The sequence below is a fragment of the Nyctibius grandis genome, chromosome 9 (assembly GCF_013368605.1).
Source record: "Nyctibius grandis isolate bNycGra1 chromosome 9, bNycGra1.pri, whole genome shotgun sequence".
NCBI classification, from domain to species: domain Eukaryota; kingdom Metazoa; phylum Chordata; class Aves; order Nyctibiiformes; family Nyctibiidae; genus Nyctibius; species Nyctibius grandis.
This window is the reverse complement of record NC_090666.1, coordinates 562,416-574,572: the sequence shown is the minus strand read 5'-3', so window position 1 is coordinate 574,572 and position 12,157 is coordinate 562,416. Positions and strand designations below refer to the sequence as shown.

Sequence of the window (12,157 nt, the reverse complement as noted above, 5' to 3'; positions counted from 1 at the left end):
TAAGGTGAGCAAAGAAATCCTTTGTATTAACAGAGCTGTATAAAGCATGGTGTCCTGCAGACCTCCTGTCTCCAGCTAACCCCCGCGGGGTGGAGACGGAGGCGTGCAGAGCAATGGGGAGGGACGGGGGATATTTGCTTGAGTGCAGAAAGGGGGAGGACACAGTGCCTGCGGATTCCCTTCACAGCCTTTCTCCCAGCATCCCAACTTGCCATGAAATCCTGGGATTGCAATCTTTATCATCCCGACTGGAGGGCAATGAGGCCGTCAGAGCCAGTCAGCCCTGCCCATTGAGGGTTGCTACAGAGCAGAGTAAAACACCGCATCACCCTGCACTCCCACCTTGGCCTGGGGCGAAGCACGTTGCCCTTCCAGCACTCCCATTTTCTGGCAGTTGCTGGAGCATGGGCCCCAAGCTGAGAAGCCAGGCATCCTGTCTGGTAGCAGAAACAGCTTCCTCGGAGCAAGTTCAGACCATTTAGCGTCTGCTGCGAGTAAACTGCTCAATGTGAAATGCAATTCTTAATGTAAATAAAAAAAATATTTATGGTGCTTATCTGCCTCATCTGCAAGTGGGAGTTTTCAAACAGTGAACCAGGTTTTTATCTGACTGGGAAGTTTGTCAGCTAACCTAATTATATGTTAGGGCATTTTAAAGACAGAAATACGTTGTGTCTGAAATACTTAGACCTTGATCCTATGTTAGATAAGCCAGTGCCTGCTGCAATATACCTTGCGCAACCAGGTAAAGTGCTGCTTTTCTTTGAGAAGCATCTGTCCTTAGTCTTTTGGAGGAACAGCATTTGGTTTCTCTCCATCCTCCAGTTGAACCCACCATAGTTTTTCCAGCTGTGGGGTGCTGCCCTGCCCTGCCCTCCCTCGGGAAGGTGCCCATGCCCTCTGGTAGAGCTGAGATCCTACAGCAGGGAAGGGTAACAAGAGAGGGGAGAGCCTGGGATAGGGCCAAACATGTGGAGCCCGCTGGGGATGTTGGGCTCCTGTTTTCTTTCCATCCATGTTTCCACCTGCCCAACTCCTCTTCTTTTCCTTCCCCAAGATGTGTCAGTCCAGTCCTGGTGGCCAGTCGTCGTGCAGCAGTGAGCCGTCACCCCTTGGCAGCACCACCAACAATGACAGTGGAGTAGAAATGAATATGCACAGCGGGGGAAGTCTGGGAGATCTGACAGCGTTGGATGACAACGCTCCTGTTGTGGACTCAACGGTCTCATCTGGTAATTCGACAGTCAGCCTGCAGCTAAGGAAACACATGACGACAATGCAACGACTTGAACAGCTCAAGAAAGAGAAACTCAAGACAGTTAAGGATTCCTGCTCATGGGTGAGCCCAGCTCCACAAGCCAGAAACACCAAGCTGCCTCCCATCTCAGGAAACGGTAAGCCCTGGGCCTGGGCCGTGTCCTGTAGGAACCCTCCAGAGTTTGACTCCGGTTTCATAACCAAGAGTCTGTGCTGGAGGACGATCATTTCTTATGGCCTCTGAGTCAGCCCTTCCTGGATAGAGATGTCAGGTAAAACAGAGAGCTCAGGTGTAAACACAGCCCTCTGGTGATGTGCAACAGAAACCCAGATGCTCAGTGCTACAGAGCTAGAAAGAAAGCAGAGGTGTTGGTGTCCTTCTTGTTCCTGGGCTTGCCCAGGACCCAGCCACAGCTGTCTTCACTGTCCCAGTGGCAGCCACAAGACTGCTTGGGTTGGTTCCAGCAGTAACAATTCCCCAAGGGCTGATGTGCCTCCAGGGAGATTGCTGGAGCACAGCAGCAATCCAGACAAGTCCTTTGTCCTTGATCTTGTTCTGACAGGCCTTTTGTCACTCTGAGAGCTCCTGGCTGTTACCTACAGCTTCATATGCTAGTTTTCCGCTGGCTGGAAATTCCTGATAAAGGCATCTTTATGATCCCTTCCGTGCTCCTCTAACTTTGCCAAGAAGTCCCAAGGCATAGGACCTGGGTTAAACTAAACCTCAGGGCTTAGTGTATTGTAGCTTCTTGGTTTACTCTGGGAAGAACCTTTGAGTGTCAACTTTTGGGCTCTCAGCCTTCTATCCCTGACTGCTGTGCATCTGTCCCAGTGGGCAGCTGCGGTTGTAGCTATGTGCTGTCCCCGTGGCACTGTTCGCACCAGTCCTACTTTTTTGCTACTAAGAGAAGCCCATGTGGAGGCACTTCCTCAGCAGCTGAGCATCAGTGGGGTACACATTGCAAAGACTCTGCAGCAGGGACTTCTTGTGTTTTCTCCCCAGCCTTCTTGCTCTTTGTGCACGGACACAGAGCTGGAGATGAAGCTTTGAATTCACAGGCAGCAAATGAAATTCACTATCGTTCCCATAAAATGTTTGGAGGTGGCTTTGTGTGTCTGTATTCTGTCACCAAGAGCACTACCAAGTGGAATTTCTCAGCTAACTAAACCTTTTCCTTCCCTGCAACCTTTCTCTCAGGCTCTATTCTAGAAAATAGTGGCGGTTCTTCTGCTACACTGCCTAATCCCAGAATAATGGAGCTGTCTGTCAATGAGGTTACGATGCTGAACCAACTCAACGAGCGCCGTGATAGCACGACAAGCACCATCAGCTCCGCCTACACCGTCAGCCGCAGATCATCAGGGATCTCCCCGTACTTCTCCAGCCGCCGTTCCAGTGAGGCTTCGCAACTCGGGCACCGTCCCAATAACATGAGCTCTGCCGACTCCTACGACCCCATTTCGACGGATGCCTCCCGTCGGTCAAGCGAGGCGAGCCAGTGCAGCGGGATGCCGGGTCTGCTGAACCTCACACCGGCTCAGCACTACAGGCTGAAAGCCAAGTATGCTGCTGCCACAGGGGGCCCTCCTCCGACTCCCCTGCCGAACATGGAGAGGATGACCCTGAAGAACAGGATCTCACTTATGGATGGACCAGACCCCACCTTGCCCGCCATCCGCCTCCCACCAGGCCCCAGGCGTTGCAGCGATGGTAACACCTATGGCTACCCGTCAGCTGCAGCATTTCCCCACGAGGTGCCGGGCAACTGCACAAGACGGGCGAGTGACCCAGTGAGGAGACCTGCCGGAGACCCCCAGGCCCTCCCGCGAGTTCACCGCTTCAACAGCACCAACAGCATGAACCCCTTCCATCCTCCACACCCCACGGACAGGAGGAATTTCGGCCTCCAGAACTACGGTCGCTCAGACGGGAGCCTCCCCCGGCACACCTACTCGCCCCGGCCGCTGAGCATCAGCGAAAACATCGCCATGGAAGCCATGTCCGGGGAGGCAGAGGCACCCATTGGAGACGATGACATTGTGTTGCCAGATGACGTGGTGCAGTACATCAAATCCCAGAGCAACGGGATGGCGGCCGAGAGCACTTCCATGGGGTACAGCAACGAGATGCAGAGCTTCCAGGGAAGCGGGAAGCTGCAGCCTCCAGCCTTGCCCGGCCAGCGCAGGATGGCAGTGGCTGAGGCAAGTATGAGCCACTTGGGACCCATGATGTCAGAGTGTCCCATGAGCTTTGATGCTTCCTCAGACATGAATAAAAATAACATGCCCGTCCAGTGGAACGAAGTCAGCTCGGGTACAGTTGATATCATGTCCAATCAGTCGAAGCAACAGTTTTCACAAGGAAACTTAGCAGTGGTCCAGCAGAAGCAGAACTTTGGTCAGTACCAGAACTACAACCAGCAGCAGATGCAGCTGCCAGAGAACACTATGAACGTAACACAGCAGAGCTTTATGCAAAGAAATGTGGGCATGGATGGGCAGAGGCTAAACTGTATGCAGCTGCGTCAGCAGTCAATGGGCCTAGGCCCCAGTATGAACCCCGACCTGGGTTTGCATGCAGGGTATAACCAACCTCATCAGATGCTGAGCCCCAGTGCAATCAGTGGCAACCCAAATCAGATCTCTCCTTCTTGTAGCAGCATGACAGCAAAGTCCGGACCCCACCTTCACCCTCAACAAATGGACATGGCGACCGACCCTTCTTTAATGGTCGGCAGCAACAGCGAACGCATGATGCTGGGCCAGGTCATGCACGAACCGAGTCAGCAGAACTACTCATCTCAGCCGACCCACATGAACTTCCCTATGGCTCAGGAGGCCTTTCATCAGCCCATCATGACCTCCAACCAGCCCAGCTTTGAGCCTCAGCAGAGCATGATGGGCTCAACTGCGCAGGCGTATCCGCCCGGCATGGTCCAGCCTCATCCTCCGCCCGAGCCGAGCCCGGCCAGCAGACCTCGAGGCCTCCGCACTGTCCAGCAGCTGGGCTACATGAGAACTCCCCACCCTACAAACACCATCAGCCCGGGCCAGGAGATGGCAGAGGCCACACATAAGAGAACCAGCGACATGTTGCCGGCACCGGCCCAGCAGTGTGCGGACGGTACGAGGGAAAACAATTTGATGTACTATTACGGTCAGATCCACATGTACGAGCAGAACAGCAGCTTCGATAATCACGGGGACTGCCGGGTCAGACAGCAGCAGTGCGCGCTGAACAGCAAGCCGCCCGCTCTGCCTTCCCCAGGTGCCAACCAGGTGTCCAGCACGGTGGACTCGCAAGGTCTTGAGCCTCCCCAGATAGATTTTGATGCCATCATGGACGATGGGGACCATTCGAGCCTGATGTCGGGAACGCTGAGCCCCAGCATCTTGCAGAACCTCTCCCAGAACTCCTCTCGCCTGACGACTCCACGAAACTCTCTGACACTGCCCACCATACCCGCGGGAATAAGCAATATGGCAATAGGCGATATGAGCTCCATGCTGACCACGCTGGCGGAAGAGAGTAAATTTCTAAACATGATGTCATAACAGCAAAGCACAAGGCCTCAGCGCTATCCGAGGGGCTGGGCGTGAAGCAGTTTTATGAATGTGCTTTTCAAAAATAACCTCTTTCAATAGAGTAGGTTTTTTTTATAAGTATTAAATACATTAAAGGGATTCAAAATGAAAATTTTAAGAAGTCTCTGTACAGAATTATGTAAACTATATGCAGGCAGTTCAGCACCTCAACGGTGCACCTCTAGTGTTATTTTTTTGGCTTGGTTTCCCAGAGCACTGAACGATATCACCACCAAGCTAGGAGACTGCATGAGCGTGGTTAGACATGAAACCCTCCCTCCCCGGCACCCCTGTAAATAGCACTTCCCACCATTTTCCGTTAGTTACGTTCGCAAAAAATTCCGTTTTCAACCTGCCCCAGAAAGAAATTCTTTGCTGTGAGGGTGGTGAGACCCTGGCCCAGGTTGCCCAGAGAAGCTGTGGCTGCCCCCTCCCTGGCAGTGTTCAAGGCCAGGTTGGATGGGGCTTGGAGCAACCTGGTCTAGTGGAAGGTGTCCCTGCCTGTGGCAGGGGGTTGGAACTAGATGATCTTTAAGGTCCCTTCCAACCCAAACCAGTCTGTGATTCTGTGATTCTATGAAATGGGAGGATGCGGTTTTGATCAGAATAAAAGCCATACTATGTACTCTGCTCTGATGAGAGTAGGGTTTGGTTGTGTCTCCAAACAAGCCCTCTGCCAGCAGTATTGTTTTATACCGTAAATACCTTTGTACCTTGCAAAGAGCGTTGATTCCAAACGGCTTCTCAGCAAAGTGCCTTACCATGCTTTCGTGTTAAGTAGCCAAGGCCTCTCTTCCTTTAAAAAAATCAAATACAGTGTATTGCCAGAAGCGTATATAAAATGTACATTTATACAAACATAGTGGTGTTTCTGAGAAAACATTGGAAAGACACATTGATGAGACACATAAAAGGTGAACGCAGACTTTGATCAGCTGTGTTTACAACGTGGTTTATATCGTGTGCAGAGTGGAGCGGAGGCCTGGGAACAGCAATCGCTGGGAAATAATCCCCTGTGGCAGGAAGGCTCTGGCGTGCAGACTGACGTACCTGCCTAACTTTGCACCCTCTGAGCGCGGTGACTTTCTGCAGGGGCTCCACGTGCATCTTTCATGTCAGGTTTCTGAAGCACGCATTACCATACCCCTGCACGGCTTTGCAACAGCTTTGCTACAGCTTTGCTTTCTGTTGGCTTTTCCACGCTAAGGTGCTCACGTGCAAAAGTGATGGAGAGAGTTTTGTGAATATTTCAGCTCGCTCTGCACCGTGGCAGTGTTGTGGGAGCTGGTTTATCTGGCCAGGGTTCATATCCTCCCTGCAGGGCTCTGCTCCGTGCACACAACAGGCGTGTGGCTGCGCTGGTGCGAGGCCAAGCATGAGCTAATACACCCTGCCCTGCAAGGATGCTTGTTGGCACGTGCCCAGTGCCGCATTAACGTGTCCCACAGCTTTGGTCAGTGTGAAAAGAGCTGATGTATCCAAAAAATACACCATGGGGCGTTCATTTGGCTGGTGCTTTGTGCTCTAGTTTATAGCTACTCTTTGTACCCAGCCTGGTTCAGTTCAGCGCTGCACCTGCAGTCCACAGCGTAAGCAAACATCTGGATAGTCTTAAAACAGGTATTTGAGTCAAAATATTAGCTCGGTCAGTGAGAATCTCTTGGAAAAGTCCTTGGGGAAGAGATGGGAGGAGCAGGGTCTCCCAAAGCCAAATACTCCACCAAAATATAACTGCTTGTAATAATGATCAGCTGTTTCCAGGCTGGTCCCACCTGGCACTGAAGTTAATCTTAGTTGCATTATTTATTTTTACTGTCATTAGCCAAAAGGGTGGAAGTGGTGGGGTGCATGTACTTGGTCAGGAGGCCTTGCTTAACTTCTGACTGTGCTGGATAAGGACAACCCTCCTCACCCAACTTCGTACCCAGTATGTTGAAGGGCAGGGGACAAGTGTGACATTCCCCTCAGGTTCTCACAGTTTGACCAGACAAGCATGTGCAGAGCTTCACTCGCTCCTTCCCATCTCCCCTCTCCCCCTCGTATTGATGTGGTGTTCTCACTTGCATCCAACTCTGTCCCCTGCACAGGGCAGGGGCAGCTCCATGAATGTGCTTTCTGGTGTCCCTGCTTTACTTTTGCACAGATGTCAGGCTCACTGCTCCCGGTGTGACCAGGGGCTGGCGTGAAAATGCCACGTGTTACCTTCAGGCAGACTTTGTGATCTTGGAGGTGGCAGCGGTGGGTTGGGACAGCCCCGCTGCCAGGTAGCCCTGGGTACAGCTGGTGCGGGGAGGTGCTGCTCAGCCTCCTGCGATCTCACCCGTCCTCATCCCAAATGCAGTGGGTGTGTACAGGATGTTCTTCACCCCTCGAGGCCCCCGTGACTCCTGCTGAGGTCCAGGGTGTGTGAGGACAGGAAAGCAAAGCAAGGTGCCTGGCTGTTTATTTGTGTCTCCCGTGAGAGCTGTGTTTAAAGGGATTGCTTTATAGTCCGCTGTATATATTCTCCTGCAGTTACTGACCTTGCCCTTGCCTTCGCATTTATGAAAAGAGGGCAGTACATATTTTAGGGCATTGTATGTTGTCCTGGACGCTTGGAATACAACTGGGCATCCCTTGTGCTGAGATGGATCAGGCTTTCGTGTGTCCTTCAACCGCTACCCTGATTTTTTTTCAACAGCTGCATAGGGCAACGATGGCTACTGAGTCCCTCTTCACAGATATCTCTTTAGCAGAAGATCAAATACAAAAGCAAAACCAAATCTCCAATGACTTGAGATTTCTCAGACTTTCCAGCGGTGGTCTTCCTTCATTTACTGAAAAAGTATTATGATAACCATTCCAGCACTGTATATATTATGTATAGAAGACATCATTACTAAAAGTACTGTAGGTGAATTGTTCTGTCAAATTTATATCTTAAGAACATTTTTAGCTGTTTTCTACATCATAAGAACGGAGGTAACATGCTGAACGTGTATATAAACATTTTGTACATTAAAGAGTAATTTTTTTCATAATTCCTTGTGCCTGTTGTTATTGCTTTTCTTTGGTAATGGTGGTTGGTGTTGGTCTGTCATTGCAACATCAACGTGGTTGGACTCTGGTGGTGCTTAGGAATAGCTGATGAGGAGCTGGGTAGGCCTGGTGTGTGAGTCACTGCTGGATGTGCAGCGGCCTTACCTTGAAGAGCTTCCAGTCAACAATGGGGTGGAGGCAGCAGAAAGAGAGACAGCGAGGCCAGGGTGCTGCTGCAAGCATAGCATAGCTGTGCTGCCCAGGTGGCTTTCGTTGGCCTCTTGGCAGAGGTGATTTGAAGGAGAATGATAGTGCAGCAGGGACAGCACAGGAGAAGGGCTAAAAGCAAGGGCTGGAGAAATTTGTCAACCAGAAGATTCATGGCAAGATGGCTTGTTGACTGTCTTTGTTCTTTGTTAGTGTCCAAAAGGAGACAGAAATAGGACAGATCAGCAGAGCTGCGGTGGGCCATAGCGGCTGGTTCAATATTGAGTTTGAAGAAAGAAGAAATTAATCTCTCCACTATGTATGTGATGGGAAGCAATGATATGGTGAGCAACAGATACATCAGTCATGATCCAGTTAGAGGGTGGTCCAGCCCATTGATGAGAAAGATTTTGTTTGGCTGCAGCAAGAATTAGCTCAGCCACCCAAGAGACTGATTTTCAACTTGGTTTCATAGAGGTGGATTGGTATGGACAGGGCTAGAGCTTTAAGAGAGGGTGGTGAAGATGTTCACAGGTGATCTTTATGGGCACAGTGATGAGTTTGGAATAAAGTCAGCTCTGAGCAAAGCAGTTGGCTAGTGAATCAGCCATGGCACTTGGTGCAAAGAACCAGCGGTTTCATGCAGAAGCGACTGAAGGGGACAGCCTCATTTCCCTCCATGCAGGATCCCTGCTGAGTTGATTGGTAGAATCAGGTAAGTTTGGGACAAATCCTCACCCTATTCTCTGGGTTCCCTCATAGTCCGTGGCAAGAGATTGGCATATCCCAAGGCAGAATTACTCTCTCCTGGTTTAGACACATAGGATGGGGTGGATTTTCCTCTGGAAGACATCTGTCACTCTCCTCATTGATTACAGAGAGACACCATGTAGCCAGCTTAGCTCAGATACCCTCTCTGGTAGGGTGAGATGAATCCCACGCTCCTGTGTATCTCTTGCACCAATCTAGTCATCCTCGGCACAGTCTGAGGGTGAGCCAGTGAACAAGATGTTGATTAACGTGTTAATGATCCTGTGAGTCTGTAGATCCATTGGATAAATATCACACCCCTCTGTACTGTCCAAGAACTACAGAAATCACATTTTAAAAAAAATGCAGTAATATTATTAAAAGGAAATTTTTCGGAGCTTTTCTATTGACAAAAGGCTTTGAAGGCTCAGATCAGCTCCTACTGCTTTTCTACTTCAAGCACTTAAAGTGGGTTTCTGATTTAGATCAAATGCCGCTTTTAGCTGGTATTTCACGTTAGAGTTCGATGAGGGCACGCCTCTGCCTGTGTAAGGACATATTTATGACTTAAACTGGGCTAACATTTCCTAGGAGTCCACCCGAGGTCATAGACCAGCATGTGCATTTTTACTGCTCGGCCATCCTGGAATAAACAGGGATCGAAAGGCTTGTTGCTCCAATTGTAAGCAGGTGATAACCCTTCTGCAACAAATGTTGTTTACAAGCCAGAGCTTGGAGTTTGTACTACTGTGGCAGCTTCATAATATTCAATTAACCCTATTTTTAATCAATCATATCCCTTATGAAAATGAACCATCCTAACAGAGCTGATTCTGACCCTCTTTGGTGAGCGTTACCTCACTCCACTCCCAAAACCAGTGAAGGCATGGGAGGAGTGAGATCCCACTCCGGGTAAAACCATCACAGCTCTTTAATATTGCACTAATATCCCAGGTTTTCCTGGAGGGGAGAGAAAGCCCATAAAAGCTACTGTTGCTGTATCTGATTGCACTTACTGAGTACGGAGTCATTGCAACGGCTCTTTATTGCAGTGGTCTCAGTAGGGATGACATAGGAGCTCTTGCTCTTTACGAGCTGTTGGATCTACTTGGAAGAGCATATGTGTTGTAAATAAATGGTGTGGTTTATATTATTGGAAGGACAATTTATGACCAACCAAGGCCTCTTGCAGACAGCTATTTAACTTGTAAGTAAAATGACCTAACACTTAAGAAATTTAGAAGCTACAAAACAACCTATGTTGTGGCCAATATACTTATTTTTCCTTGATTTATGCTTCATGTAAAACTTGAAATGGAGATATTAAATATGTTTGCTGTAAAAATAAAATTTAAAAAAGAACAAAGCGATGCTTTCACACGTGCTGAAGGTTTGTGACTACTGTAGCTTCCTCCGATTGCACTAGCACCTCTGATTCATTACACAGGTCCCTTCCCCTCCCTCTTTCCATTTTCCCCACACTGGCCTGTCAGGCAGATATGTAGGGGGTACGGCGGCCTGCCTGCTGTCAAATTTGAAACAGCTACTGCACTGAACTAAATATCTTTTAAGTATCAATGGCTTATTGAAAAGCAAACTCTGGCTGCTACATCTGTCCATCAGAGGCTATTTTGCCATCACACTTTTACCATCGTTTTTACCATCGTATCAGCAAGGAGCAGCAATACGCAACACACCCCAAAAGGCACCTCCTGCACCACAAAACAGAGCATGGGGCCACATAAATCTTTGGTCTAGTTTGCTCTGGCTAGTCTTAATTCTTATGAAGTACAGCCTAGGCTAGTCTCCATAGAGAAAGGATGTTTAAGGAAGGACTCAAAGCAGAAGCTTGTGCTGATGCTCTGAATGCCTTCTAAAGGAGTCTCTTTGCCTTTTCTGTTCTTCTCCCTTTCTCTCTCTCCCTTTCTCTCTCCATTCACTATACAGAAAGTCTACCAATAAAGACAACCTTCACAAATACCCGCTCTCTCCCTGCCTTTTCCTCTTTGGGAAGGACCCCAGAGTGCTCTGCCCATACAAACATCCCCTCTGCCAGGGTTTGACAGACAGATGGTTGCATTTTTTGACTCAGGAGTGTGAGGAACAGCTTTCCTGACACCTGCAGAGGGAATCATGCAGAAGAAGAGCACACATTTCACAGCTGTGTGTTGGCCAAAGCACCAAGGTTCGTGCTACAGTGCAGTGCTGGTGGATAAAGTAGATCAAATGAAATGAGGGGAGCAGCAGGGGAAGAAGCAACACCCTGGTCAAAGCAGGGCTCACTTTCTTCACGGCTTTGTATCTGTCTCCCAGTGCATCTCGCACCTGCAAAATTTCAGGGGCCGTGGGGAGTTGCTGGCCATGACAAAAGCAACACAAAGAAGTGATGCTTATATAGGTGTGAGATCTATTTTTTAAGAGTTTAGATCTGTAAAGCTTCACATAAAAGGCTTTTGGGAATAAAAGCACCATTTTTAGCTCTGTTACCTCTGTTGCCCACTACTCTGTTGACCAGTCATGCAAGCAGCCATCACCTGAAAAGGCGGTGTGACCAGCACAGCAGCCATACAGCCCTTGGAAGGCTTCAGCCACCTGCTTGGGTGGAAAGAACTGTGGCAAGCGAGGAGCACAGCTGGGACTGATTCACAGCAAGCTTGGAAAGGCGAAGCAGCCCCAGGCCTGGAGTCTGTAGGTGGGCTGCCCCACCCTTTGGCAACGCCAGCATCCTGCCCTTGGCTGCAGACCTCAGAGCGCTCCCAGCCTCTGCAGCTCAGCCAAGCTGCAGCAAACAAACGTGCTTCTCCCTTTCGGCCCACTGTTATTGTGTAGCAAGGACCTGGTCATCTCCAGGTGGCTTTATTTGCCCCGTTTCCCATCTGGCAAAGCAGCTCTCTGAGAAGGTACCCGCCTGCTGCACTTACCCATCATCTGACTGGCATCTGAGCAAAGTGTCTCAACTGACTGAAAAGTGATATATTCTTTTTTTTTTTTTTCTTTTTTTTTGAGCAAAATGTCTTGATGCGAATCATTTAACCTCTGTGTCACTCATCAATAATGACGATAAGTGAAATTCGATAGCACTACATGAAATGCACAGAGGATTAAACATCACTCCAGGCACACCGAAAGTGGGCGGCGTTACCGTATCTGGGAGATCTTAAGGAGAGGTGAGAAAAAATGGGGTTTGCTCTGCAGTCCAAGAGGCTGCACCCCTGTAACACCGGCACCAGCTGAGGAGGGTGCTCCAAACGGTGATCCTAATCGCTTCCTGCAGGCCAGTGAATTTCCCTCGTTAGCAGCCATCCCAGAACTGAACAGGTCTTACCTTGCCTGAGGAGCT

The 12,157-nt window shown here is 49.5% G+C and overlaps 1 protein-coding gene across 2 annotated transcripts in view; it reads left to right on the top strand.

The window, feature by feature from the left end:
• GLI2 (GLI family zinc finger 2) overlaps positions 1-4,812 on the top strand; it is a 156,218-nt gene extending 151,406 nt beyond the window's left edge. For both annotated transcript variants that reach the window (XM_068407554.1, XM_068407553.1), the window contains exons 12-13: positions 1,058-1,394; positions 2,456-4,812. In XM_068407554.1, the coding sequence (XP_068263655.1) occupies positions 1,058-1,394; positions 2,456-4,812 (2,694 nt within the window). The remainder of the gene's footprint in view (positions 1-1,057; positions 1,395-2,455) is intronic.
• The last annotated feature ends 7,345 nt before the right edge of the window (positions 4,813-12,157 follow it).